At 63.7% G+C, this 25,549-nt stretch overlaps 1 protein-coding gene across 1 annotated transcript; it reads right to left on the bottom strand.

Moving 5' to 3' along the window:
* Window positions 1-387: 387 nt before the first annotated feature.
* MYO15A (myosin XVA) lies at window positions 388-24,700 on the bottom strand. Its single transcript, XM_082064679.1, has 63 exons — window positions 21,419-24,700; window positions 20,432-20,514; window positions 20,150-20,213; window positions 19,933-20,042; window positions 19,621-19,695; window positions 19,318-19,408; window positions 18,753-18,856; window positions 18,206-18,269; window positions 18,011-18,124; window positions 17,688-17,849; window positions 17,121-17,234; window positions 16,955-17,013; window positions 16,412-16,535; window positions 16,241-16,336; window positions 16,019-16,150; window positions 15,367-15,492; window positions 15,109-15,186; window positions 14,504-14,658; window positions 14,374-14,419; window positions 14,116-14,240; window positions 13,749-13,866; window positions 13,486-13,661; window positions 13,331-13,415; window positions 12,992-13,045; window positions 12,750-12,831; window positions 12,547-12,677; window positions 11,747-11,842; window positions 11,421-11,656; window positions 10,500-10,678; window positions 10,339-10,411; window positions 9,982-10,173; window positions 9,752-9,846; window positions 9,531-9,619; window positions 9,324-9,450; window positions 9,097-9,158; window positions 8,910-8,973; window positions 8,691-8,829; window positions 8,241-8,331; window positions 8,042-8,138; window positions 7,682-7,803; window positions 7,512-7,571; window positions 7,302-7,377; window positions 6,495-6,610; window positions 6,290-6,408; window positions 6,069-6,210; window positions 5,701-5,812; window positions 5,452-5,526; window positions 4,831-5,036; window positions 4,625-4,758; window positions 4,479-4,545; window positions 4,256-4,328; window positions 3,937-4,010; window positions 3,778-3,860; window positions 3,512-3,642; window positions 3,307-3,401; window positions 2,838-2,915; window positions 2,500-2,596; window positions 2,254-2,414; window positions 2,032-2,165; window positions 1,812-1,945; window positions 872-1,005; window positions 608-748; window positions 388-517 (listed from the first exon to the last, which is right to left on the bottom strand). The coding sequence occupies exons 1-63, from the start codon at window positions 24,680-24,682 to the stop codon at window positions 416-418; spliced, it is 10,038 nt and encodes a 3,345-aa protein (XP_081920805.1). The 5' UTR covers window positions 24,683-24,700; the 3' UTR covers window positions 388-415.
* Between the last annotated feature and the right edge of the window lie 849 nt (window positions 24,701-25,549).

Raw genomic sequence — 25,549 nt, 5'->3', positions numbered from 1 at the left:
CCGCCGAGGTGCCTGCGGGCGCAGCGGCGGGGGGCGCGGCCGCCCCCTGGCGGGCGGGAGGAGCGGGACAACAGGTCACCCGCGGGCGCCGCGTTCCCGCACCCCGGCAGCGGGAACCCCCCGGGCTGCTGGCGGGGGGACGGGCACGGGGACCGGGGGAAGGTGATGAACGGGGCTGGAGGAGGCTGATGCATGGGGACACGGGGAAACTGAGGCACGGGGTGCAGCAACATCCCCCCACCAACGAGCGCAGCACAAAACCACGGACACCGGGTCGGGCCGGGCTGACGAGCGTGTGTAAACCCCGAGAACGACAGCCAGGCGCCAGCAGCACGGAAGGGACAGCGGCCACCAGCCGGGCTGGGGACACCCGGGGTCGCTGCGCCCCGTGTCCCCCGCGGCGGGGCCGGGGGGCTCAGAGCAGGGTGATCTCGCTGGGTGGCAGCGTCAGCCTCTTCTCCCGGGCACCCAACAGCATCTCCATGTGCGCGGCCACCACGCGGCACAGCTCCAGGCCCTGCCGAGGGGGACACGCCGTGGGTGGCCGTGCCACCAGCGTGGGACACCCTCCAGGGTCCCCCCCGGACACCCCCCGAGCATCCCCCACCTGCTCCAGCTGCAGCTGGGTGATACCCTGGGCCAGGAGCTCTCCCAGTGTGATCTCCACGTAGGGGGAGCTGGAACCGGCCGCCGGCCGCCGCGTCCGCGTTGACTGGATCTCCTTCAGCGAGAACTTGGCCATGGGCTCCTGGGGGAGGGGGCAGGGGAGTGGCTCACGCGCCCTGGCAACCCCACCAAGGGGACCGAGGACCAGAGGGGGAGCGGGGGGTAAGAACAGGGGTTCCCTGTCCCCCCTACGCCCCCCACCTACATGGGTTTCCTTGCTGAGGAAGTTGAGGCCGTTCTGGTTGACGGCCAGGATGCAGGGCGAGATGATGGCATTGTTGCTACAGCTCTGGATGTAGAAGAAGGATGAGCCGAACATGGGGTAGGCGCTCAGCAGCCCTGCAGGGCAGAGGACAGGGACTCAGCACCCGCTGCCACCCGCTCCCACCTGGGCTGGCACCTCGGGGGCTCTGCCAAGGGTCCCAGCCAGCCCCATGCGTCCAGGAGCTGGGTTGGCTCCCAGGGCCTTGCACCACTTTAGGCTCTGGACCAGGAGCAGGACCCAGGAGCAGCCAAGGGACCCATTGCAGCCTGCTGGGAAAGCAGGTGGCCTGGGGACAGGTGGCCTGTGCTGTCACTGTGGTCCTGCCCCCCACATGCAGCATCCTGCTGGCCCCACAGCACCCTAGGCCCCACACACGGCCAATGTCTGTCTGTCTGTCCCAGACCCCATGGAGGAGCCACCAGCAGCATCTCATCAAAATGGCATCCCCAGCAGCATCATGTCCCCAGCAACAATGCACCCTCATTGGCATTGCATCCTCATTAGCATTGTGCCCTCGTTAAGAGGACACAATTAGTATTGCATCTCCAGCAGCATTGCATCATCATTAGCATTGCATCCTCATTAGCATTGTACTCTTGTTAGGAGGACACAATCAGCATCCCATCCCCAGCAACACTGCAACCTCATTAGCATTGTGCCCTTGTTAGCATTACGTTCCATTGCATCTCCAGCAGCATTGCATCATCATTAGCATTGCATCCTCATTAGCATCGTACCCTCGTTAGGAGAACACAATCAGCATCAAATCCCCAGCAGCATTGCAACCTCATTAGCATTGTGCCCTCGTTAGCATTACATCCCCGTTAGCATCACCCCCCCATTACCGTCACCTCATGGTCCCCATGCAGTCCCCACTCACCCAGGAACTGCGCCCGTGCCTGGTGGGCACTGAGCGCCTGCACCTGCTGCACGTGTGGGGTCACCATGTGCAGCCAGGACTGAGCCTTCAGCAGGCGGAAGAGCTGTGGGGGGACATAGTCCTGCACCTCCCGCCTGCGGGGACACAGAGGTTAAGTCCAGCATTGACCAGTGGGTCCCGCACACGTGTACCCCCCCAGACCCCCTGCCCCAGGCTATACATGGTGGGGACATGGTGACGGTCCTTGGCTCGATGCTGGAGGGCGGCCAGCTTGGCCACATGTGGGAAGTGCTGCTCTCCCGGCCTGGCGGGTGGCAGGACAGTGAATAGTCCCTTGAGGTAGTCAGGGAGCACCTGGAGAGGGGGACAGAGCACAGGGACATGGCTCAGGGACAGGGGATGAGTGGAGGGGACAGGGAGGTGGCCCCAGGGGTGGCCTGACCTGGTTGTAGTGGACGGTGACGTAGAGCTCATTGTCGAACTTGAGAGGTTGGCTCCAGACCACACGGCGGCACCAGAAGGTGTAGCTGGTGTCCCGGAGCTCTGTCTCGGCAGCCACGTCCAGGACGTATTCCCGGCGGGTCAACGGCCGCACACTCTGTCCTGTGCCACCCCGGGAGCCTGAGTGTGGCCACCGCACGTGGCACCCACCGGGGGCACCACCATCCTGTCACTGCCAGCCCCTCACCTCTGTCAGTCACCACAAAGAGGATGTACTCGTCGAAAGCCTCTGGGTGCTGCAGCCCCATCTCACAGCACAGCTCCTCGATCACGTCCAGAGCCACCTGGGCACAGGGAGAGGCGGCTGGGACACTGTCACCTCACCCTGCCATGCTCGCGGCCACCAACAGGCCACCCCATGCAGCTCCCCAGGGAAGGAATCTCCCTTTCCCAGAGAACCAAGTGCCCCAGCTTGGGGACAGCTGAGGGGTGCAGCCCCCACAACATCTGCATGCTTGGGGTGCCCACAACTGGGGGGTCACTGCAACTGGGGGGTCACCGAGCCACTTGCCCGCTCCAACTCACCGAGCATGTTTTGATCTTGAGATGCCTCTCGATGCCGCCGGGCAGAAGGAAGAGCTGGCGCTTGGCGCTGCGTCCAGCCTGCGGGGGGGGTTTGACACACATTGGGGTGCAGGGGAGCCCTTCACACAGCCAGACCCCAAAGGACACCTCAATTCCCAAGCTACCCCGCAGGGACCCTCCCATGGGGATCATCCTGTATCTTGCCCACCCTACCAGGGTGAGTCGTCGTGCCCCCCACCCCATGTGCACATAGCTGGGGACCCCTGAGAACTCAAGGCACCCCAAAAGTGCTTCCCCTGGAGAGGAGCCACACAAAGGACTGAGCTCCCTGCACCAGCACGGGGCCATCAGCTCAGCCCCAGGGCAGTATCTGCGGTGATCCCAAGTCCGTGGGGGGACCGCGAACCCTTGGGTGGGATCTCAAGCTGGCATCAGCCCCAACCCACATCCCACGGGCACCCAGTCTCACCACCATGGCCTTGAGCTCCATGCTGCTGGGGAAGAGGCTGCGGCCGCCAAACTGCAGGGTTTTCCGCAGGTTTTGCTCACAGGCTTTGGCGATACCTGGTGGGGACAGGGACCAGGGTGAAGGACAGGGCTGAGCCACATCTCCAGAGCCCTGTGACACTCCTGGGTGTCCTTCCCCAGCACTCTGGGGCATGTCCAGCTCCTACCCTGGTACGGCAGCTCTGGGCGGCTGCTGACATTCTGGAGGAAAGCCAGTAGGAAGGGCCGGAGCACCTCAGAGCACTTGTAGTAGGCGGCAAGGATGTAGAGCAACCTCCAGCCCTTCTGGCAGCTGTCCCTGGGGTTGGAAGAGCCGGGCTGAGCCCTCCGGGGAGGGCGAAGGTGTCCCCAGCAGCTGCCATGGCATCCACCACCCTGGGGAGCAGCAAAACCCCCCTGCGAGGATGGGGGTCCCCAGGGTGCAGGGACTCACGGCTTGGAGCTGGTGTTGTTGGTGACCTGCTTGATGATCTGGCAGTACACCTCATCCCTCAGGACCTCGTGCTCTGCGCACAGCTGGGGAACAGGCAGGGCTGTCACCTGGCTGCCAACAGGACACCCCCAGGACTTGCCACCCCAGTGGGGGATTTACCTTGAGGATGGTGCAGACGGCGTCCAGCTCCGTCTGCCCCCGCAGAGGGTGGTCACCCATGAACTTCATCACGGCTGGGGATGACAAAGCCATGCAGTGACACAGCTCAGTCTGTCCCCACCCTGGGGACACACTCCCCTGGGTGGGGGCAACATCCGGGGCTCCCAAGCCATAACACAGGGGGCAGAGGGGCTGGAGGAGCTACAGCCCCCCCAGGCCACCCCATCTGCCCATCCTGGTCCTGTCCCACCCTCCTCTGAGGATGGGGCTGGCGGTGGCCATGGGGCAGGAGGATGGGGTGTTTGTGTCCCCCACATACCTTGGAAAGCCTCGGTGGCCAGTTTGCTGGTGCCACCATCCACAAATTCAATGAGCGACTCCTGGATGGGGGTCTGAGGAGGCAGAGTGTCAGCCCCCAGGGACAGCCAGAGGGGTGGGATAGGGGTTGGGGTGGCATTTGGGGAGCTGCTGAGCACACCAGGATCTTGGAGGGACCCACGGGTGACAGCAGGAACACCCCAATACACTCTGCTTCCCCGCACCTTGGTGAACATCAGCACCTCCAGCACATCAGGCACATCTCTCTTGGCCTTGGTCCCACCAGAATCTCTGGGAGAGGGACAAAGGAGCAGGTGGGCATGGGTGTCCCCACCATGGGGTGTCCCCATCCCACCACTGGGGCACTCACATGGTCCCGTGCCGTGCTGCACGGAAATACCGCTGGGCAAAGGCCAGCATGGGGCATGTCCCCACGTTGTCCCCAAGCTGCTCACCACCATCTCCCTCCAGACCCTCCACGATGGTGGTGCTGGGGGGACACACCTGCGGAGCAAGTTAGGGGGTGCTGGACACAACCACCACCGCACCAGCGATGTCCTCAGGGCCAGCACCCACCTCGGTTTTCCGATCCAGCTCCTGGGCCGCAGTGGTGGATGCCACAGCCACAGCCACGGCGGCTGAAGCTGCCACCTTGCCCTGCTTGTCCCTGGGCTCCTCTTTCCTCTCCGCTGGCAAATGGACGAAGTCGGGGGCTGCGACGGGCTGGACAAACTCAGCGGGAAAGAGCCCTGACCTGCCATGGATGGCCCCGAACTTCCACCCTGTGCCGAGGAGACGGTGGGGATGGCCCTGGGTTGGCAGCCCCGGGGGTGACCCCCCAGAAAAGCCTCTGCTCGCTCCCTCCTGCCCCCTGCACCCCAAGCCCTTTCCAGGGGATCACACTGCAGTTTTAGGTGGAAACAGCTGCAGTTTGGCATTGCTCAAGGACCAGAGGCCACAAAGCCCATTGCTGGCAGGGACATGGGGCAGCATCTGGTACCACTTGGGATAGAAAACACAGGGGAGCAGTCCCCTGCATCAGGTTGGTGCCGAAAAGAGCCCAAATGATGCTGCGGGTGGGTGACAGAGGCAGGGTCCTGCCCCGTGCCACAGCCCCAGGAGGGGACATGGCTCAGGGCAGCTGTACACACACCGGGGACGTGCAGGGGGACAGCATGGCACCGCCGAGTCACCCACCAAAATCCTGAGTGCCTGTCTTCAGCTCCTCCAGGTACATCACCTTCTTGCGGACCACGCAGCCGTAGTAGTGGTCTGTGGTGACACAGGGCATCGCAGGGACATGGGGTGTCATGAGGCCAGGGCACAGTCATCTCCGGGGCCACTGAGGCCATCAGTCCTGCTATCCCTGTGCCCCATGTCAAGGGTGTTTGGCACATGGCAGAGCGGCAAAACTAGGGGCCATGGGGGGCCATGGGGGCCACTCACCTCTCTTGGGGTGCTCCAGTGGCTGCAAATGGATGATGTCCCCTTTGTGGAAGCTGAGCTTGTCCCCATCCTCCGGGCTGTAGTTCCTCACGGCCACCACGTACTGGGAGTCCTGGGCACAGGGGGGCTGGCACAGCCCAGGCACGCGTGCACACCCACATGCCCCCACGCACGTCTACATCGCACCCAGCACAGGGGCTTCAAGCACCCACAGCCACAGAACCACCCTGGGGTGCCACCCCCCAGCCCCAGACATGGTCCCATTTGCAGGGTGCCCCCTGCTGCCCACCCCAGCCCCTCAAATGTGGGCGCACAGGTGGATTCTGGCCCCCAGAACACGTCATCAGCCCCCCTGGGGCACCCCCCACCTTCCTGAGCTCTGTGATGAAGTGGTCGACCATGGCTTTGACCTGGGGGGCTTTGGGGGAGAAGAGGATCAGCTTCTCACTGCGCAGGTTGAACTCCAGCATGTTCCTGGACGGGGTGGTGACGAACAGCACGTCGGCGTAGCTGAGGCAGGACAAGGATAGGCTGAAACATCCAGCACCCACAGTCCCCACCTTGACCCCTCTGGGCTTCTCGCCCCCACCTGTACGCCCGCAGCACCCGCAGCTGCTCCCCGGGGACGTTGGTGCCCTTCACCAGTCGCAGCAGCTTGACACCAGCATGGGACACGGCCAGGATCTGCACGCCCGTCCCCACACTGCCCTGTGGGCAAGGACGATGCCTCAGCTGGGGGCACGGGGCTGTGGTGACCCCCGCAACGCCCACCCCCGCCATGGTTGGAACCTCACCGTGGCGGGGAAGAGACGGGAGAAATAAACCTCGCAGCCGTCCCGGGCCGCAGCAATGATCTCCCTCTTGACGCTTTCAGTGGCCACGGGGCTGAAAGAGTCCAGCTTGTTTTCCGCTGCGGGGAGAAATACCCCCAGTGAGGGTCCCCCCATCCCTGGGGAGGATCTGGTCACAGGGTTCAAGGTGAGAGCAGGAAAGGAGGTTGGAGCCAGGGGGGTCGGGCTCTGCTCCCCAGGAACAAGCACCAGGAGCAGAGGAAACGGCCTCAAGTTGCGCCAGGGGAGGTTGAGGTTGGATCTGGGGAACAATTTCCTCCCAGAAAGGGCTGTCAGGCATTGGAACAGGCTGCCCAGGGCAGTGCTGGAGTCACCATCCCTGGAGGGGTTGAACAGGCAGAGATGAGGTTCTCAGAGACAAGGGGCAGTGCCAGGGGTGAATTATGGTTGGACTCGATGATCTTGAGGGTCTTTTCCAACTGAAATGATTCTACGATTCTATGTTCATCCCCTTCCCCAGCCTGGCAGCACTGTGATGGCAAGACAGGTGTACCCCCAGGGGACAACCTGAGGCAGCAAGCTGGGCTGAGACTTGACACAACTCATGACTTTGTGGAGAACTAAGTCACCAGGGACTCATTGCATCTGAAGGCAAAATTACCCCAACTTTAAGGAGAGCCGGTTGTGACTTGGAGATGATCAGGACATGAGGACTGGCACCAGAGTCGCTGGGTGTGAACCCCCGGGTTTGGACCCCCCAGGTGGGACCCCCAGCCCCAGACCAGCAGGATGTGGGGGTGTGAGTGTTACCGAAGAGGGATTTCAAGCGGAGCCGCTCCTCCTGGCTGATCCGGAGGCAGGTGTTGGAGAGTGTGTCGTTGAAGATCTGGGGAAGGGGGTGAGGAGCGGCGGGGCCATGTCAGAGGAGCGATGTGCACGGCCCACCCCCAGCCGAGGTGAGGGGATACCCCAGCTCCCAGGGGACCCCTGGATGACTTCGGGGCCAGACGTGCGCCTCACCTGCCGGAAGATGAGGTCAAGCACCAGCGGGTTGTTGATGCTGTCCTTGGGGTAGAAAACCTGCCAAGAGGGAGACCCATGTGGTGTTACTCTGCAGGGCCTCGGGCTTGGCAAAAGCCCCCTTTATCCCCACACCAGCCTGGCCCCAGTCCCTCCCCCAGCCCCTCCACCTCCTTGCGGATGTATATTTTCCAGGGCACATTGTGGTAGGTGTAGAAATCCTCGCTGCAGCTCCGGTGCAGCTGGGTCTGGACCTGCTGCCCCTCGGCTGGGAGCTCCCGTGAGACAGAGACTGTGAAGGGACAGAAAACCCTGAATGTCTCTTGGTGGGGACAACCAAGATTCCCTCTCCAACTGGGGAAACTCAGGCACAGGGGCCAGCTGTGGGGCAGTAAGCACAGCAGCACAGCAGTTATCCTATGAGGATGCTGTAGAGCTGGACCTGTGCCACCAGGCTTCACCCAGTGCCAGCGGGGAGAACGAGGTGCCCCACTCCACCGTGACCCCGCCACATCACAGCCCTGCGATACCTGGGGGCCGGGTGGCCGCTGGACGTCCTGTTGGTGCTCGCAGCTGGTACCTGCTGCTGGTGACTGGCCTCACCGTGGCCACCGTCTCCTTGGGCCCCTGTGAGGCAGAGAGGGGCTGCAGTCGGGGCTGGCAGCTCCTCCAGCCCAGCATGACAGACATGAGGGGGCACAAAGGACATGGGGGTGGCCACATCCCTACCGCAGCTGCCGGCACTCGGGCTGCTGAGAGCTGCTCCTTCAGGATCTGCATGGCTTCCTCATGGGGGTCCAGCTTCTTCCCAAAGAGCTTGCTGCAGAGACAGCACCCCACATTGCTTGCATCCCGGCATCACCTGCACCCCAAGAACCACCTGCATCCCCAGAACCACCTGCACCCCAGCATTGCCTGCACCCAGCATCACCGGCAGCCCAGAATAACCTGCAGCCCAGCATCGCTTTCACCCCCAGCATCACCTATACCCAGCATCACCTGCACCCTGGCACCACCTGCATCTCCAGCATCACCTGTACCCCAGCATCACCTGCACTGCAGTATCGCCTGCATCCCGGCATCACCTGCATCCCAGCATCACCTCCACGCCAGCATCATGGCCGGCACAAATCCCCACAGGCAGGAGAAGCCCACAGCTTGGTGGGGGCCAGGGGGTACCTGGGGGGCTGGGAGCCACGTGGGGCCAGCTGGCACTGCCGGATGATGTTGCGGATGTCGTGCGTGGGCCGTGGGAAGTGCTCCGAGTTCAGCCGGGAATTCTGCACCAGCTCCCCCGGCCACTGCCGGCCCACGGGTGCTGTGGGGCCAAGTACACGGCTCACGGGGGGCCGGGCATTGTCCTCCCCATTGCTGCCCCATCACAACGGGACCCCTTACCAGCTTTCTGCACGTAGGGTCGTGGCTGGGGGGCGCGGGCTGGCGTCCCCTCTGCTGCTCTGCCCTGCAAGGGACACCATGCCATTAGCACGTGGCATCCCACCAGCCGCCCCCATCCCTGGGCAGCAGCTCAGGAGAGCTGCCCCACAGAGCTCAATTCCACCCCCCCCCGGTCTGTCCCACTGACCGGGGAACCAGGTGGCTGTTTGGCATCTGCCTGGAGCTGCGGGGACGGGGCTGGCTCTGCATCTGCGATGGTAAAGGGGTAGAGCTCAGCCAGTGTGTCCTGCAGCCCTGTCCTGGGGCTGTGGGGTACTGGGTGCAGGGGTGTCCCCCACACAAGGGACCAGGGATCAGGTGGGGAAACTGAGTCAGGGAGCTGGGTCAGGATGCAGGAACAATTGGGGCGCTCACCCCTTGGCTGATGTGATTCTGTGGGCTTGGGGGGTCCGGTCTGCTCAGCATTGCCACCATTATCTCCTCCTCCTGCGCCGCCTCCTCCCTTCATTCTCTGCGTGACGGCAACCGGCTTCTCCAGCTCCTGGAGCACATGTCAGCAGATGGAAGCCAAGACACCTGCACCCCCAAAATGCAGGGCTGCCTCGGGGACACCCCTCTCACCCCATTGCCATAGGAGAGCACAGGGTCGAAGAGGCTGTCCAGGTACCGATCCAGACCCTTCTGGCCGCGTGGCTCCCCAAAGTCCCCGTCTGCTGGAGGACGAGGAGGGATGAGTGGGTGGCAGCAGGATGTCACCAGCATGGCAGGGTTCACCACCATGTCAGGGTTCATTGGCACAGCCCCCCAGAAGCTCCGGGGGGCCAGGGGGCATGATGTCCTACCATGAGTGAGGTACGTCTCTGTGGATGGCAGTGTGGGGGCTTTCACGGCTGGGGGAGGAGGCACTTCATCCAAATCCAAGCCGTGTCCCAGCACCCTGCAGAGAAGGAGAATGTGCTCATCCTGCACCCGCTGGGTGCCAGGCCCCCACCCAGGACCCCAACCCACACCTCTACCAGTATTTCCCCCAGCAGCCCCACGGCAGGGGACACATCCCTGCCCAGCTACCTACACCCGGCTGTCCCCGCTGCGGCTCTCGGTCCCCTCCCACGCGACAAGGAAGCAGGACTTCTGCTTGGGAAAGCCCCGGAGCAGCTCGAGGTCAGAGACGAGGTCCAGGACGTAGTCGTGACCGGCCAGCTCGGCCCACTGGGCACCCGTCTTCATGGCCACGGACCAGCCACGCCAGCCCTTAGCCAGCCCCCTGCCAACAGTGGGACACGCTGCGGACAAGCATGGGCTGCCAGCAGCGCCCCAGCTCTGTGGGGACACCCTACCCATGAGCTGGACATCCCAGCTCTCGGAATCACCGAAAATGTCCCTGGGGTGATGCTGTGCCTGGGTGGGTGGGTGCCAAGCTGGTGCATACCTGTGCTTCAGAACATCCCCTGCCAGGTCCTCGCCTGTGCTCCAGGAGTGGACGGGGCAGGAGAACTGGTCACCTGGGGAGGGATGGGCGGTGAGCAGGTCACCATCCTGTATGTAACAGTGACAGGGTGGCCAAGGGACTGACCCTCCCCAGCCCTGTACCGTTGAAGCAGTGCAGGTCCAGCGCCATGCTGGCTTGCTGCCGGTTTGCTGTCCACTCCAGCAGTGACGGGGGGAAGGTGCGGGCGGCCGCGGCACCCAGCTGTGACCGTGCCATGGCGTGCATCAGCTTGCGCTGGCACACCGGCTTGTAGCCAGCAAAGGCGTAATCAGAGACAAACCTGCGGGGAAGGGAGATGCTGCAGGAGGAACCCAGGCAGCATCCCTGGGTACGTGTGCCAGGGAACACAGAGGGACTAAGAGCATCTTAAATGAGGTTTCTCTGGACATGGGTTAGTGCCAGTGTTAGGTTAACTGTTGGACTTGATGATCCTAGAGGTCTTTTCCAACCAAAATGATTCTATTAATATGATTCTATAATTCTATCCCTGGAGGGACCTGGGCATAAGCCCTGGGCACATGTGCCAGGCTGGCCCTGGGGACCCTGGAGGGACCCAGCAATAGAATCATAGAATCACTTTGGTAGGAATAGACCCCAAGTTCTTCAAGTCCAACTGTCCCCCACGCCGGCACTACCCTGTGTCCCTGAGAACCTCACCTCTGTTCAACCCCTCCAGGGATGGTGACTCCAGCACTGCCCTGGGCAGCCTGTTCCAATGCCCCACAGCCCTTTGGGGAAGAAATTGTTCCCCAGATCCAACCTCAACCTCCCCTGGCGCAACTTGAGGCCGTTTCCTCTGCTCCTGGTGCTTGTTCCTGGGGAGCAGAGCCTGACCCCCCTGGCTCCAAGCTCCTTTCAGGCAGTTCAGAGATCAGAAGGTCTCCCCTCAGGTCCTGTTCTCCAGGCTGAACCACCCAGGTCCCTCAGCCGCTCCCCATAAGAATGTCCCCAGGCATGTGCCAGGCTGCTCCCAAGGGTCCCAGCCAACCCGATCCCTGTTCCCATCCCCAGCCGTGACTCACTTGAGCAGGTACTTGTCGAAGGCGGTGGAGGGGGGGAAGGCACTGAGGCAGGCGGCCAGCAGCAGCCAGCCCCGCTCCTCGTTGTTGACGTTGGTGTTCCGCCAGACCTGGTTGGCGGCTTGTGCCAGGAGCTCGTCCCGCAGCCCCGGCGCCGACAGCCCCTTCTGCACGATGTAGTTGCCAAAGAGGGTCTCCTGTGAGCCGCCCAGCCTCGGGTCCCCCATGAAACGCAGGATCTGCCATGGGGACAGCAAGGTCCTTCCCTCCAGCCCCGTGCAGAGAACGGGCAGGGTCCATGGCGGCAGGTCCTGCATTGTCCCACCTACCAGCTGGAAGATGCTGAGCGCCTCATGGCACAGCTCCTCATCCAGCCGGGTGAGCGGGGCTGCCAGTGGGGCCGTCAGCATCCCAAACGCCGGCTCCTGCGGTGACACCCGCACCCGTGGCTACCCGGGCACTGGGGACAGCCCCAGGCCATGGGGGGGCTGGTCCAACAGCGCTGAGCGTGGGGTTGATGCTGGGTGGGGACTGTGGGGCTGTGAAGGGGCTGGGGGGCAGGATGGGGACAGGGACAGGCTCAGGCTGTGCTGGCAGCACCGCAGATGCCGACACCTCCGTGAGGCTGAGAGCAGGACCCAGCCGCAGCGCTGTCATTTGGGGAAATACGTGGCAAAAACAGGAGGTGAGGAGGAGGAAGGGAACAAAGTGACCGGGGATGGGGCTGGGGTCCCGGCAGCAAAGCGACCTGGTCTCCCGCCCCAGTGTTTCCAGATCCGCCCCGCGTCGGGCGTCCAGGAGGGCTCGGCGGGTCTCTCTCCGATAACCTCAGCGGGGTCCCCCCGGCTTCTGGAGACGACAGGAACCCACGGGAAGGGAAGAAGGCCCTGGCTGGCTCCCCACAGCACCGCGGCCATCCCGGAGCTGGCCCCTGTCGGACCCCGCGGCACCCCCGGGGCCGAAGCCGGGGCAGCCCCCAGTGGGACGGTGCGGGGAGCCGCCAGGCAGAGCTGCCGCGGGGACCCTGAACCTAAACCGCTCAGCCACGACCAGGGTGCCGAGGACTCCCCAAAAGCCGGCTGCCCGCCGGGACAGGCTCCCCGCCGCCGGGCCACGGCACCCACCTTACCTGGAAGTGGCCCCGCACGTACTTGGCCATGGAGTAGTCGTTGATGTCGAGTGGGAGGGTGAGCTGGGGGTCGGGCTGCAGCGGTGGCGGTGGCACCAGGACCACGCAGCCAGCGTTCACCTCCCGGGAGGCTGCGGCACAGTGGGCAACTATGGCATAGCCGCGGGGATGGGGATGGGGGGCTGGTGTGGGATCCCACTCACCTGCGGCGGCCTCCAGCAACCCCATTAGCTCAGCCGGGATCTCCAGGTGGGTGACGTCCACCACCTCCCTCCTCGTCAGCTCCTGCCACCACGACACATGGATGCAGCCACTCACCACAGTGTCACCCACCCCGGCACCCATGGGTGCCCCAGCCAGCAGCACAGAGAGCAAACAGCACGGACACATGGGTTGCATGTGCATCACGTGTGTGTGTTCCCCCCAGCACCGCAAACCCCAGTACCTGCTTCATCCTCTCCCTCTCCTCCTCTGCCCGCCGGCGAGCATCCTCTTTCTTCTGCAAGCAGAGCAGCCACCCTGAGCCCCCGCTGATATGGGGGGAGACCCACAGGCAGTGGGACATCCCCTGGGGTGCCATCGCCCCCCCAGCATCACCACACTTTCACCCCAAAGACACACAGCCCATGCCCCACAGGGCATTGAGGCAGTGGTGTGGATGGGGTCTAGGGGAGCTCGTGGTCTGGGGGTGCTGCTGTTTCCCCTCCAGACCCACCACTGAGTGCTTGGGAGGGTAGGAAGGGGTGTCCAGGACCCCCCCATGATGTACCAGCCTCCACCTCACCTTGAGATACCGTCGGCGGTTCACATAGATGTGCACCAGCGACCTGAACTTGATGAGCGTGCGCCGCATACGCCGGTACCGCTGTCTGCAGGAGGGCACCCGTCACCCTCTGCCACCTGGCAGCACCCACCCGCCGCCCCCCCCGGGGCCCCCACCTGGCCAGGTAGCCCCGCGCCCGGCTCTGCAGGAGGATGATCTTTCGGCGGAGGGAGCGGAATCGTCTCATGATGAAGAAAGTGCGAGCGTAGCGCTGAAGTGTGAGCGCGGCCAGGTGATGGGCACGGGCTCGCTTGCTCTCCAGCGCCTGGTACAGCTGCTCCTTTAGGAAGAGCTGGGAGGGGGTGTGATGCCGTGAGCCCCCCATCTCAAATGCCATCTCCTGGGATCCCTGGAGCCGATCCCCTGCCCAGGACCATACCTTGGTGACACCGACGTAGTACATGCTGGGGCTGACGGGGCAGAGGTTCCTCAGCATCTCCACGCAGTTGTTCCCGTTGGGGATGACGTTGGACCACATGTCGACAAGGCAGCGGTACCTGGGTGAGCCCACAACACCATCACCATGTGGGACCCCTCCCAGGACACTGGCACAGACCCCCCCAGGACACTGGCATAGACCCTCCCCATGGTGCTGAGCACCCTGCCCAGGAAAGCAGCTTCTCCCAGTGCTGTGCACTGAAGAGGGGAGCTCCCATTGTGGGGGATCCTCAGGCCAAATTCTGCCCCCTAGAACACCCACAAGCTTTGTGGTGTCCCCTCTTTGGGACCCAGAGCCCGGAAGGCACCTGTCAATGAAGACGAGGAAGGGGATGCGGATCGGGAAGCCCTCCTTGCGAATGCGGATGGTCTCCAGGATCCCCGCATACCGCAGCTGGCTGCTCACCACGTCAGCCTCGAACAGCCCCGGCTCCTGGTGGGACACGGGGACAAGTCTTGGTGGCCGCACAGGCACCCCCCTGCCCAACATGCACCTCCACACTCCAGCACCATGTGCAGGCAGCACCAGCAGCGTTGCATGCAGGAGAGCCCCAGGGGGTTCTCACCTTCTTGTTGTTGGGTTTGAGGCAGCGCACGAAGAAGGGGTTGCACCTGTGTTGGAGAGACCTTTTTGGCCACTGGGGACAAGGGACAAAGCCAGCTGGGCTACCTCATGGCCTGGCTGCCTGCCCTGACCTCTCTATCTTTTCCACCAGGTCCAGGAGCGACTGCTGGAACCGGGCAGCCACGGTGGGAGCCTTGTACCGCCGCGTCCTGGTGCTGCTCCTCCTGACCAGGCTCCTCTGCCGGGCCATCACCTGGGCATGGCCGAAGAAGAGGTTGGCCACCACCTTGGGGAGAGGGGACAGGTTAGGGAGGAGGAAGGTGGCCAGGATGGCACAGCTCTCCTGGCTCCTCTTCATAGCCCAGCCACTGCCTTTTTGCCCAGGCCTGAGTCAGATCCCATATTTGCAGCTGGGTTCCCCAGAGGGGGATGGAAATGATGGGGATGGAGATAGGGATAGAGATGGGGATGGGGATGGAGATGGGGGTGGAGATGGGGAAGCACAAGAACAACCCACGTGCCCATTTATGCCATTGCCGGAGGGGTCAAAGCCCAGAGGAACCCAGGGGAAGTGGCACAGGGCGGGGCTGGAAGAACCCTCTGCTCCTGGTCCCCTGGGGCTCACTGGCCATGGGGACACACACTTGAAGACGTGAAGAGCGGTGTGTATGGAAGGGGGATGTCTGTGTCTGACATCCCCTCAGCACCGCAGAGCCAGACCCGGGCAGGGCCCTACCTTGGTCCTGCTGCTGATGAACAGGTCCAGCACGTCCTGACGGACCTGGTCATAGTTTTTATCCAAAAACTTGTGAACCTGGTAAAAAGCAAAAACTCTCAGTGAAAAGCCCAGTGGCGGGGGGAAGGAGATCCAGGCTGGGATGGGGGGGTCCCAGCCAGAGCCCCTGGGTTGCCCATCACCCCTGAAGCAGGATCAACCACATAAACCTTCTCTTTAATCCTCCAAACCCCAACTGGGCATCCCACCCCTGCACACCTGGTAGGTCACCTTCCCTGCATAGTGCTTGATGGTGAACTCCGGCAGTGGCATCTTCGGCTTAGTGTACAGGGGGTTGGTCCCGTGGTGGTAGTGACACTTCTGAAGGAATGTGTGGTCAGTGGCCTGGGGACAGACAGAGGTGTGAGATACAGCTTGGACAGCTCAGCAGCTGTCTCAGGAAATGAGGAAATGGCCTCAAGTTGCACCAGGGGAGGTTGAAGTTGGATCTGGGGAACAATTTCTTCCCCAAAGGGCTGTCGAGCATTGGAACAGGCTGCCCAGGGCAGTGGTGGAGCCACCATCCCTGGAGGGGTTGAACAGACATGGAGATGAGGTTCTCAGGGACACGGGTCAGTGCCAGGGGTGGGTTAATGGTTGAACTCTATGATCCTGGAGGCCTCTTCCAACCAAAATCATTCTGTGATTCTTACTTTTATGGGACAGCTGAGAAGGGGTTTTCAGTAACTCTTACAAAAGCAATTCCTCTGGGGAAAGCTGCTCCAGTGGCACTTACCTGGGACCTCCCAGGGCTTGTCCAGCCCATAGGAAGCTGGGTGAACATGCCAGCTTGTCCAAGACGGCCCAGGACCACAGTGTCACCCCAGGGACCGTGACCGCCTGGTGCTGCCGTCCTCGGGCAGCCCCTCACCTGGGGGAAGCAGCTTTGGTCGTCGAGGATCCGCAGGATGCCGTAGGGCTTCTGGGAGATGAGGTCGATGCAGGGCTGGTTGTCGCTAAAGGGGATCTCCTTCCACTCAATCTGCTCCCGCAGATATTCCTCCTGCAGGGCCGGCACTTTCTCAGCCCCACATCCCCAGCCCCACAGCGATGCTGGGCACAAGGCAGAGCCCAGCACTGCCCCCCAGCCCACCTGCTCCTCCTGGAAGACGATCTTGTTGAAGAAGAACTGCAGGTACTCGTTGGCGTAGTTGATGCACAGTTGCTCAAAGCTGTTGAAGTTGAGGTCCTGCGAGAAAAAGAAGCTGCAATGACTGAGACCCTGCGGCCCCGGGGGGATGGAGCCAGGATGGATCCTGCTCACCTCGAAGCCGTAGATGTCCAGGATGGCGATGGAGAGGGCCTCCTGCCGTGGGTACACCAGCTTGTTGATGCGGTCGGTGAGCCAGGCGAAGAGCAAGGAGTAGAGAGTCTTGGCAATGGCATCCCTGGGAAGGGGCGAGATGAGCAGAGCGCTGAAGCTCCGGTACGGCATGGCGTGGCATGGCACAGCATGGTATGGTATGCCATGGCATGGCATGACATAGAATAATTGAACAGTTTGGGTTGGAGGGACCTTCCCAGCTCCCCCAGTGCCCCCCCTGCCATGAGCAGGGACATCTTCACCAGCTCAGGTTGCTCAGAGCCCCGTCCAGCCTGGCCTGGGATGTCTCCAGGGATGGTTCATCCACCACCTCTCTGGGCAACCTGGGCCAGGCTCTCACCACCCTTACAGGGAAGAATCTCTTCCTTATGCCCCAACCATCCCTTTCCCCAGCCCAACATCTCATTTCCCACCCTGTCCCCAGGGCCCAGACACCCCATAATCCCCAGACACCCTCACCACTACAGCCCCCCCTCCATCTACCTGGCATCCACGGCACTTTCAACTGTCAGAGGGGTAAAAATCTTCTCCCGCAGTGTTTCCTGGTTGGGGATGCACAAAACCAACAGTGTGATGGAGTTTTGGCAACACCAGCCACGGTCCCCAGGGACCCGGGACACCCCTCCCTACCTGCGCCCCCCCTACTCACCGTCACCTTGAAGGTGATGGCTTTCTGCAGCCCCTCGGGGGACACCTGCAGCAGCTCGGCCACGGTCCGGATCTCTGTGGCACTCACCACTGTGGCCACCTCCTGACAGTCAGTCTGGGGGACACGGTGAGAGAGTGGGATGGGGTGGCCCCCCCTTACCACACAGAACCATAGAATAGTTTGGGTTGAAGGGACCTTCCCAGCTCCCCCAGTGCCACCCCTGCCATGAGCAGGGACATCTTCACCAGCTCAGGTTGCGCAGAGCCCCGTCCAGCCTGGCCTGGGATGTCTCCAGGGATGGTTCATCCACCACTGCTCTGGGCAGCCTGGGCCAGGCTCTCACCACCCTCATGGGGAAGAATTTCATCCTTAAATCTAATCTAAACCTCCCCTCTTTCAGTTCAAAGCCATCACTCCTCATTCTATTGCTACGTGTCCTTCTCAAAAGTCCCACTCCAGCTTTTACAGAGTAAGATACTAGAGAAACGCCTTACTCTGGAGAAAGTCTGGTATTTCTCTAATCCTAAATGGGACCCAAGGAGCATGGCTCAGCTCTGCTTTGGGTACCTCGTATTTTTCGAAGTAGACGTTGCCCAGGTGGAGGACAGAGGAGAGGATGCGGAAGATGCTGTTCTGCTCCTCCACGCTGAAGCTCAGCACCTCCATGGTGTTGAGTAACCGACGGAAATCCTCTGCGTCATCCTTGCCAGGGATCTCACAGTTCCCCCCCTGGCACAGCCCCCCGGGGTGCAGCACTCAGGGTTTGGGGGGACACACTGCCCTGAGCACCCTCCCCATCCAGGACTCAGGGACCTGCCAGCAACCTGGGCTTGGGCAGTGCGCCATAAAGTGGGCAGCGTGGGGGGGTCCGGAGGAGGGGGAGACGCTACCTGGTTCAGGTAGTAGTAGGTCTCGGCGCCCTGCAGGCAGTACCGCTGCCGCTGCTGCGCGGGCAGCCCTGCCAGCATCTCATAGAAGATGTGGTAGTTGCGCTCGCTTTTGGCCTGGGAAGAAAAGGACCAAGCTGGGGTGGGGGCAGCAGGGGGGGCAGAGGGGGCAGAGGTGGGGACTCCCTCACCACCCACCTGGAAGACCACGCGGGATTTCTCCAGTAGGTACTGCGAGGTTATGGCACCGCAGATCAAACCGCTGCGGGGGCGAGAGCGGGCACCCGGCTGGCAACCTTGGTGCGAGCAGGGGCTGTGCCCCCCCCATGCCCACCGCTCCCCTCGGCACACGGGGAGGGTCCCTACAAGTCCCCAGGTGCCCCCCACCAGGGACGGGTGGGCAGGGAGAGGTGCTGGCTCTCAAGCAAGGGCTGGAGCTGCCACACCCCAGGGTGGCATGGGGCACCCCACATTGGGATCAGTGAGGACAAGCTGTGGTGACAGGAATGGGTACCAGGAACAGTCAGGGTGCCAGCCCAGGGGACGGCATCCCAACATTGTCTTCAGGAGACGTCACCTTTCCCTCACCAAGGCTTGTCCCTAAAAGTGTCCCCATGTATGTGTCCACCCAGGGCTGAGGGACAGCCCAGCAGCGGGGCTGGGAGCCAGGTTGGGCACCCCCAGGGCAGGGGGACACACAGGGGTGGGGGGCAGCCACACGCGGGTGTTGCTCAACATTACTTACTCCTCCAGAAAGATTTCCACAAATTTCCCAAACCTGCTGGAATTGTCATTCCTCACGGTTTTGGCATTGCCGAAGGATTCCAGCAAGGGGGTCGCCTCCAGGATCTGCCGCAGTCACAGAGGGAACTGTGGGGTCAGCCTGGGCACCCCAACATGCCACAGGCTGTCCCCATGGTGCCATGGCCCTCCTTGTCACCCTCCCACCCCTGCCACCTCCTGCCCCGTGCAGACACCCATGGGTGCCCAAATTCCAGGTGTGCACCATGGCCAGGTTGCAAAAGGGTGCTGAACAGTGCAGGAACCCCGGCATGTGCATGCACCAGGCTCCATCTTCCTGTTCCTAGTGTCCCCCCACAGCTGGGGTGACATAGCAGAGATGCCACCACGATGCTGAACCATCCCAGCCCATGTGTCCCCGCCTCCCTGGTACCTCTATCTGTCGTGATCCGAATGGAAGCGCAGGGACAAGGAGAGAGCGGCAGAGGCGTGAGCAGCGGGTGGAGGAGAGCGCAAGGAGGTGGGACAGGGGACAGGGACACAGGGACATCTCCAAGGCAGCACCCTACCTGCGGGGCAGTGCTGCGTTTCTGGCTGATGGCTGCCAGGTAGCGCAGGATCAGCTTGGTGGCCTCCGTCTTCCCTGAGCCACTCTCCCCACTGAAACGCAGAGAGGGGACACGGCCGGGGCTGTCACCAGCTGAGCAGGGGACAGGGGGTGCATCCACAACAAACACACCCAGCGCCCCAAACCCAGAGCACCCATGGGGCCAGGCCAGGCTGTCAGCAGCATTCTGCAACTGGTAATTAGGGCAGTGCTAATTAGGGACCATCCCAGGGCAGGTATTGGGTGGGGGACAGCTGTGTCCCACCTGATGACGATACACTGGTTGTGTTTGGCATCCATCACTTTGGAGTAGGCGACGTTCGCGATGGCAAAGAGGTGCCTGGGGGAGTTGGAAGCAGAAATGGGGGGGTGCAGTGCCATGTCCCCCCAGCATGGGGACCCCCTGCTGCACCCTGAGTGTCCTCATGCACAGACACAGTGGCCCAGCACCTGAGACCAAGGGTCCTGGTAGCCCCAGGACCACCCAGTGCAGGGGCTGCTGCAGGACCCAAGGGGGGGTGACAGCATGTGGGGTGTCCCTGTCCCACAGGGTGTTTGGGGACACCCTGGTACTCACGGGGGGTTCTCGCCCAGTGCTCTGCCCTCGTACTGCAGCACCTGCTCTGTCCCATAGATGTTGAGGAGCCGGTACGGGTTCACCGACACCAGGATGCTGCCGATGTAGGTCTGGAGGACAGAGAAATTTGGGGCTGTGAGTGTCTGGAGAGCAATGACCCCCCCACAAAACTCCAAGCATGGTGGCCTTGGGAAACACTGTACACCCCTAAGCTTACGTAGATGAGCTGGCGCTCGAAGCGTGTGCGGATGTTGCTCAGCACTGCGGCCTCCTGGAGGTCCCTGGCATGGAGCAGAGGCTGCGTTAAGGGGTGGCAGGGGGACAAGGGGTGTCTGCTGTCCCCAAGCATGTCCCCAGCACACCCGGGAGACTGGAGCAGACCCCATGTTGGGATAGGATGGGGAGCAGTGGGGGCTGTGGGATGCACAGAGTGGGGTTGTAGCATTGGCCCCCATGATGCTGGGTCATGGTGAGTGACAAAGGGGACAGGGACACTCACTCCAGCTGTGTCATGTCCTCCAGCCCGTCCTCCTCCTGTGGCTCCTGGTACCGCACGATGGGCAGGCTGCACAGTGACTGCATCTGTACCAAGCACCCCCCATCACCACTGGGCCACACTGGCCCCCTTCGGTGTCCCCAAACCACCATCTGTGACCCCAAACCAGACCCCACAGCCAGCACTGGCAGGGACCTCGAGCAAGTGTCCCACAGCCCCCAAACAGGTGCCTCAGCACAAGTGTGACATATCAGGGGAGAGCAGCAGTGTGGAAACAGGGACATGGGGCCACCAAGGCATCTTTGGGGACTGTCCCAGGAACAGCACTGGTGTCACTTGCCATTGGCAGGTTAGAATAGGCAGAGGCAGCTGTGCCCACCCCATCACAACACCCCACATTTCACCCAAACTGCCATGGCAGCTGCAAGGGATGGGTGACAGAGACCCCCGTACATGGTGACATCTCCCGGGGGAGAGATGGAAGGGGCTGAGGTGGGGGCTGAGCTGTGGGGGCCAGGAGCTGCTCCCCATAGCCACACTCAGAGGTGACATGAGGAGGGTGACACAAGGCGGGTGGCACGAGAAGGATGTCATGCCGCAGCCCATGCTGGCAGCCGGCCAGGCAGCGGGCAGGAAAGCAGACACCCGCCAGGTCACCGTGTCACCTGTGCCCGTCCCAGCTACAGATCAGGTCTCATCATTTCCATACGTGAGAGTCAAGTGTCCCCAAGGGGGCCGTGCAAGGGGGGGGACACACACAACAGGTGATGACCACCCCCCTTTTCAATCTGCTCCCCACAGCAGGATCCCCACCATCCCCCCATGCCCCCATAGCCACTTGCCCCCCACCCTGGGTGCTGCAACCCCCCTGGCACCGCTGGCTTTGTGCCCCAGTGAACCAGCAGCCGCATCTACATGCCACCCTGTCCCCCCAGCTGCCACCTCACCCCCCAGCTCTGACACCCACGATGAGCCCCCCACCACCATTACCTTGCTGCGCCAGGGCTGCTTGGAGGCCAGGTACCTGTCTGCCCAGGGGTGCCTGTCCTTCCAGCCACCCCCCGCCGAGCGCTGGCTCAGGTACCGGCCGATGTCGGCTCCCCGCTGGCTCGCCCAGCGCCGGGTGGGCTGCCGGGGGAGTCCCTGCTCGGCCGTCCAGGCGTCGGGCATCTCCCGCACCCGCACGACGTGCTGCGCGGACCAGTGCTGCTTGTACATGCGGGACGCCCGTCGGAAGGAGCCCAACCTTTGCACCTGCGGCGTCACCACCGCGTAGCGGCCCCCACCCTCCTCCCCGGCCGCCCCGTCGCCATCGACGGGCTCCGCCGGCACCGGCGCTCGGGTTCCGTGGCGGGGGGTGACCGGGGAGCCGGGGGGGCGGCCGCGGGGGGACGGGAAAGCGACACGACGCTGCGGTGAGGGGCTGCGCTCACGGCGTGAGGAGGAGGAGAGGATGGGGCGGGCGGCATCAGCCCAGCCCCGGTGCCCCCCCGGTGGGCTCGGTGACCTGCGGGTGCTGCCGTCTCGCCGGGATGGGGGCCGGGGCGAGGAGGGCGAGCGGGAGGAGGGACGGCGGGTGGGCGGTGAGGACGAAGTGGCTTTGGCGGCGTTCATGCTCCCCACGAGCAGTGACGCCAGGGACTGCGCCGGGGAGGGACTGCGGCCCCCGGCTTGGGCTGGGGACGGTCTCGCCGGGGGGGAGCGGGGGGCCATCCCGGCAAGGGGCTGCCCGATGCGCTGGATGAAAGATTTGGGGGTGCCGGGAGCGGGGCTGGGTGGGGGGGGCACCCCGGCGAGACCCCGCGCAGCGCTCTGCCAGGGGGGCAGCTCCTCGTCCCAGGAGGGGCCGGGGGAGCTGAGGCGGCGGCTGCCGGGGCGGGGGGTCGCTGCCAGGAAGGGGCTTCTCTGCAGCGGCTTCACCGCCTTCGTGGGGGGCTCGGGAAGCCGTGGCCAGGCCTGGGGGAGCGGCAGCCCGGGGGGGCTGCCCCGCCGCGACGGCCTTGGGGTCGGGGGTCTCCCTGACCCCGCCGTGGGCACCCCCAAACGCCTCCCCCCCGGTCCTGGAGAGCGGGGGGCGGCCGGCAGTGGGGTGGGGGGCTCAGGGCTGAACCTCCGGAGGCTGGACCTGAGCGGGGGCGGGGACCGCGGCCCCTCACCCCGCACGCTGCCGGGGGGCTGCCGGGCTGGGGGTGATGGGGAGCGGCCGGGGTTGGCGAAGGGGTTACGGAGTGACGGGCGCCGCACAGCCCCTGACTCTCGGGGAGGGGGCTGCCCCCAGGGCCCCACCGGCGTGGAAGGGTCCCTGGCCAGAGATGCTCGTGGTGGGGGGTCCCGGCCACCCAAACCAGTGTTCTCCATCCCCGCCAGCCTGCGGCTGTAGCGTCTGTAGGAGGGTTGGGGGGTGCGAGGCTCCCGAAATGCCCCTGCACCCCGAGGGGGGTGGCTGGGAGGCTGCGAGAGGGAGCGCTGGAGGAATTGCCCCAAAGGGCTCCCGCATGCCCGTGCTGCCGAAACCCGGCGCCCCGGGGATGCCGTGGGACGAGAGGGTACCAGGGATGGCGGGTCGTACTCATCGTAGTCATCCTCATCACGGGCAGTGGGCAGGTGTGGGGACGGCAGGAGGGGGACGTCCAGGCGGTCCCTGCCAAAAATCTTAACCTGGGGCCTGGGGAAAAGCCTGAATTTCCTATTGAGGGAGAGCTTGGAGGAGAGCGTCTCCCGCATGCCCCGGAGGGAGGAGGCGCTGAGGATGGAGAAGGGGTACTCCCCGTCCTCCTCCTCCTCTTCCTCCCACTCCTCAGGCTCCTCGGCCTCGGCGATCTCCTCCAGGCCCAGGGCATAGGGGTTGCAGGAGGACTGGGCGTGCGGCGCCCACCCCCCCTCGCTGTACTGGATGCGATGCTCGGGGTATTCGCCCCCATGGTACCCCCTGGCAAGGGGCTCCCTGAAGTCCTCATAGGGGTCTCCCCCATAGCCAAAGGGCCCCACCCCCTCCTCGCCATACTCTGGGTCGCTGCCATAAGGATCATAGAGGGTGTGGGGGGACCTGTCCCCAAGTGGTCCCTCGTCCTCGAGCTCTGTGTAGCCGTAGGGGTGCCCTGAATTGTCACCCTCGTCCCAAAACCCCCCGTAGAAGCCGTACTCCTCTGTCTCGTAGTCAGGGTAATCAGCGTAGGGGGTCGGCACCGTGTCCTCGAAGCCGTACCCCGCCGGGTAGGCTGGGGGTTGGATGTAGCCTTCCTCCTCCTCGGCATAACTGTGCTGGGGGCTGTAGGCTCCATCGTCCTCCTCTGTGTAACCGTGCCAGGGGCCGTAGGCTCCAGCTTCCTCTGTGCGGCCATGCTGGGGTCCATAAGCTCCATCCTCCTCCTTGGCGTAGCCGCGGCGGGAGCCGTAGGCTCCATCTTCCTCCCTGGCATAGCCACGCCGGCTGTAGGCTCCATCCTCCTCGGCCCACCCATAGCGCAGCACTGGTGGTTCTGCCGGCAGACGCTGGGAGTGCCGCCGGGACGGGCGCCGCACGATGCTGCCGTGCCGGTCCTGCCCATGCAGCACAGCGCCAGGAGCCGAGAAGCCACCGCTGCCGCCACCGATCCGCTTCATGTTGGCCCGGTGCCTGAGGATCTCGTCTTCTGCGGGGAATGGCAGCTTCTTGGCGCCGATACGGGAGAGCCAAGCCGTGTCGGCCGCCCGGCCGCCCCCCGCCAGCCTTCCGCGCCGGGACAGCACCTTCCTGGCCAGCCAGCCCGTGGCGGCGGCCGCCTTGCTCAGCACCTGCGCCCGCGGCTTGAATTTCCTTTCCGGGCGGCGGCGGAAGAGCGACGCGCCGTCCTCGGCCGCCTGCCCGCCCCGCCGCAGCAGCAGGAACGACGGCTTTGCCGGTGAGGAGCTGCTGGCCGCCTCCTTTCTCTTCTTGCCCACGCGCTTGAAGCGAACCATGAAGTTGGAGGTGGACTTGAGCACCGCCTTGTTCTTCTTCTTCTTCTTCCTCTTGGTGCTGTGCTTCTGCAGCCCCCAGAAGAAGCGGGACGTGTTCTTGAACTGCCCCTTCTTAGGCCGACGCAGCCCCAACTTCTTGAAGCCCAAGAAGAGTTTGGAGGTGCTGCGGAGGCTCCGCTTCGCCCGGGCCTTTGGTGCTGCCACCGCCTCCTCTTCCTCGGCCAAGGCGGGTTCCGTGGGTGCTTTGGGCTGGCCCTTGGCCTCCGTGCCCTTGGCCCCTTTCTTCTTCTTGGCATTGTCGGTCGCCAGCCCCATCACCAACTTGGAGGTGCCTTTCAGGTTCTTGGTCGGCGCGGCATCGCTCTCACCCTCCTCCTCCGTCTCCGGCTGAACCTTTTTCCCCCGGCCTGGCTTCTTTGCCACCACCCCCTTGAGCGCCCCCTTCTTCTCCTTCCCTTTCCCCTTCCCCTTCTTGGGCTCTTCCACAGCCACCTCCTCCTCATCCTTCTCCTCCTCCACCACCTCGGTCTCCTCGCCCTCCTCCGCCTTCAGCAGCTCTGTGTCCGAGGTCTCCTCCGACTCGCTGGGTGCCTCCTTCTTGCCCTTCTTCCCATCCTTCCCTTTCCCTTTGCCCTCCTTCCCTTTGGCCTCCGCATCCTTTTTGGGCTCCCCCTTCTTGCCAGCCATCCCGGCGGTGATGGATGCTCATGCTCCAACCCCAGCAGGACCCTGGGAGACGATGCCCCGCGCCGGCACGAGGCAGCTCCCGGCACAACGTCCAGCTCCCGACCCCGCAGCCTGCCCCGGGGGGAGATTTACCTGCACCCGCTTTCGGTGAGGCACGTGCGTGGCTCCCGTGGCCGCCGGCAGCCCCCCATCCGGCATGGCGCTGGGACGGCAGTCGCGGCGCAGCCTGGCGGGAGCTGCCTCCTGCCTCCCCGTGCGCTCAGCGGCGCGGGGCTGGTGCTGGGCTCGGCTGTAACCCAACCGCCGGGGCTCGCACCATGAATAATGTAAGGGATGCGCCGCTTCAGCCCTGAGAGTTTTCCGAAGGAGCGGGGAAGGGCCCCCGTGGTGGGTGCGGGGGAGCGCCGGGCCCCGCCGTAGGGAGCTTTCCCCCAGCAGGACAGCACAGAGCACCGACACCTCCCCAAAACCAGACCCTGTCACCTCCCCGCACCT

This window comes from Streptopelia decaocto (genome assembly GCF_964273445.1).
Source record: "Streptopelia decaocto genome assembly, chromosome: 13".
Classification (NCBI taxonomy): Eukaryota; Metazoa; Chordata; class Aves; order Columbiformes; family Columbidae; genus Streptopelia; species Streptopelia decaocto.
Note: the sequence above shows the minus strand (reverse complement) of the source record. Positions and strands in the feature narration are given on the sequence as shown.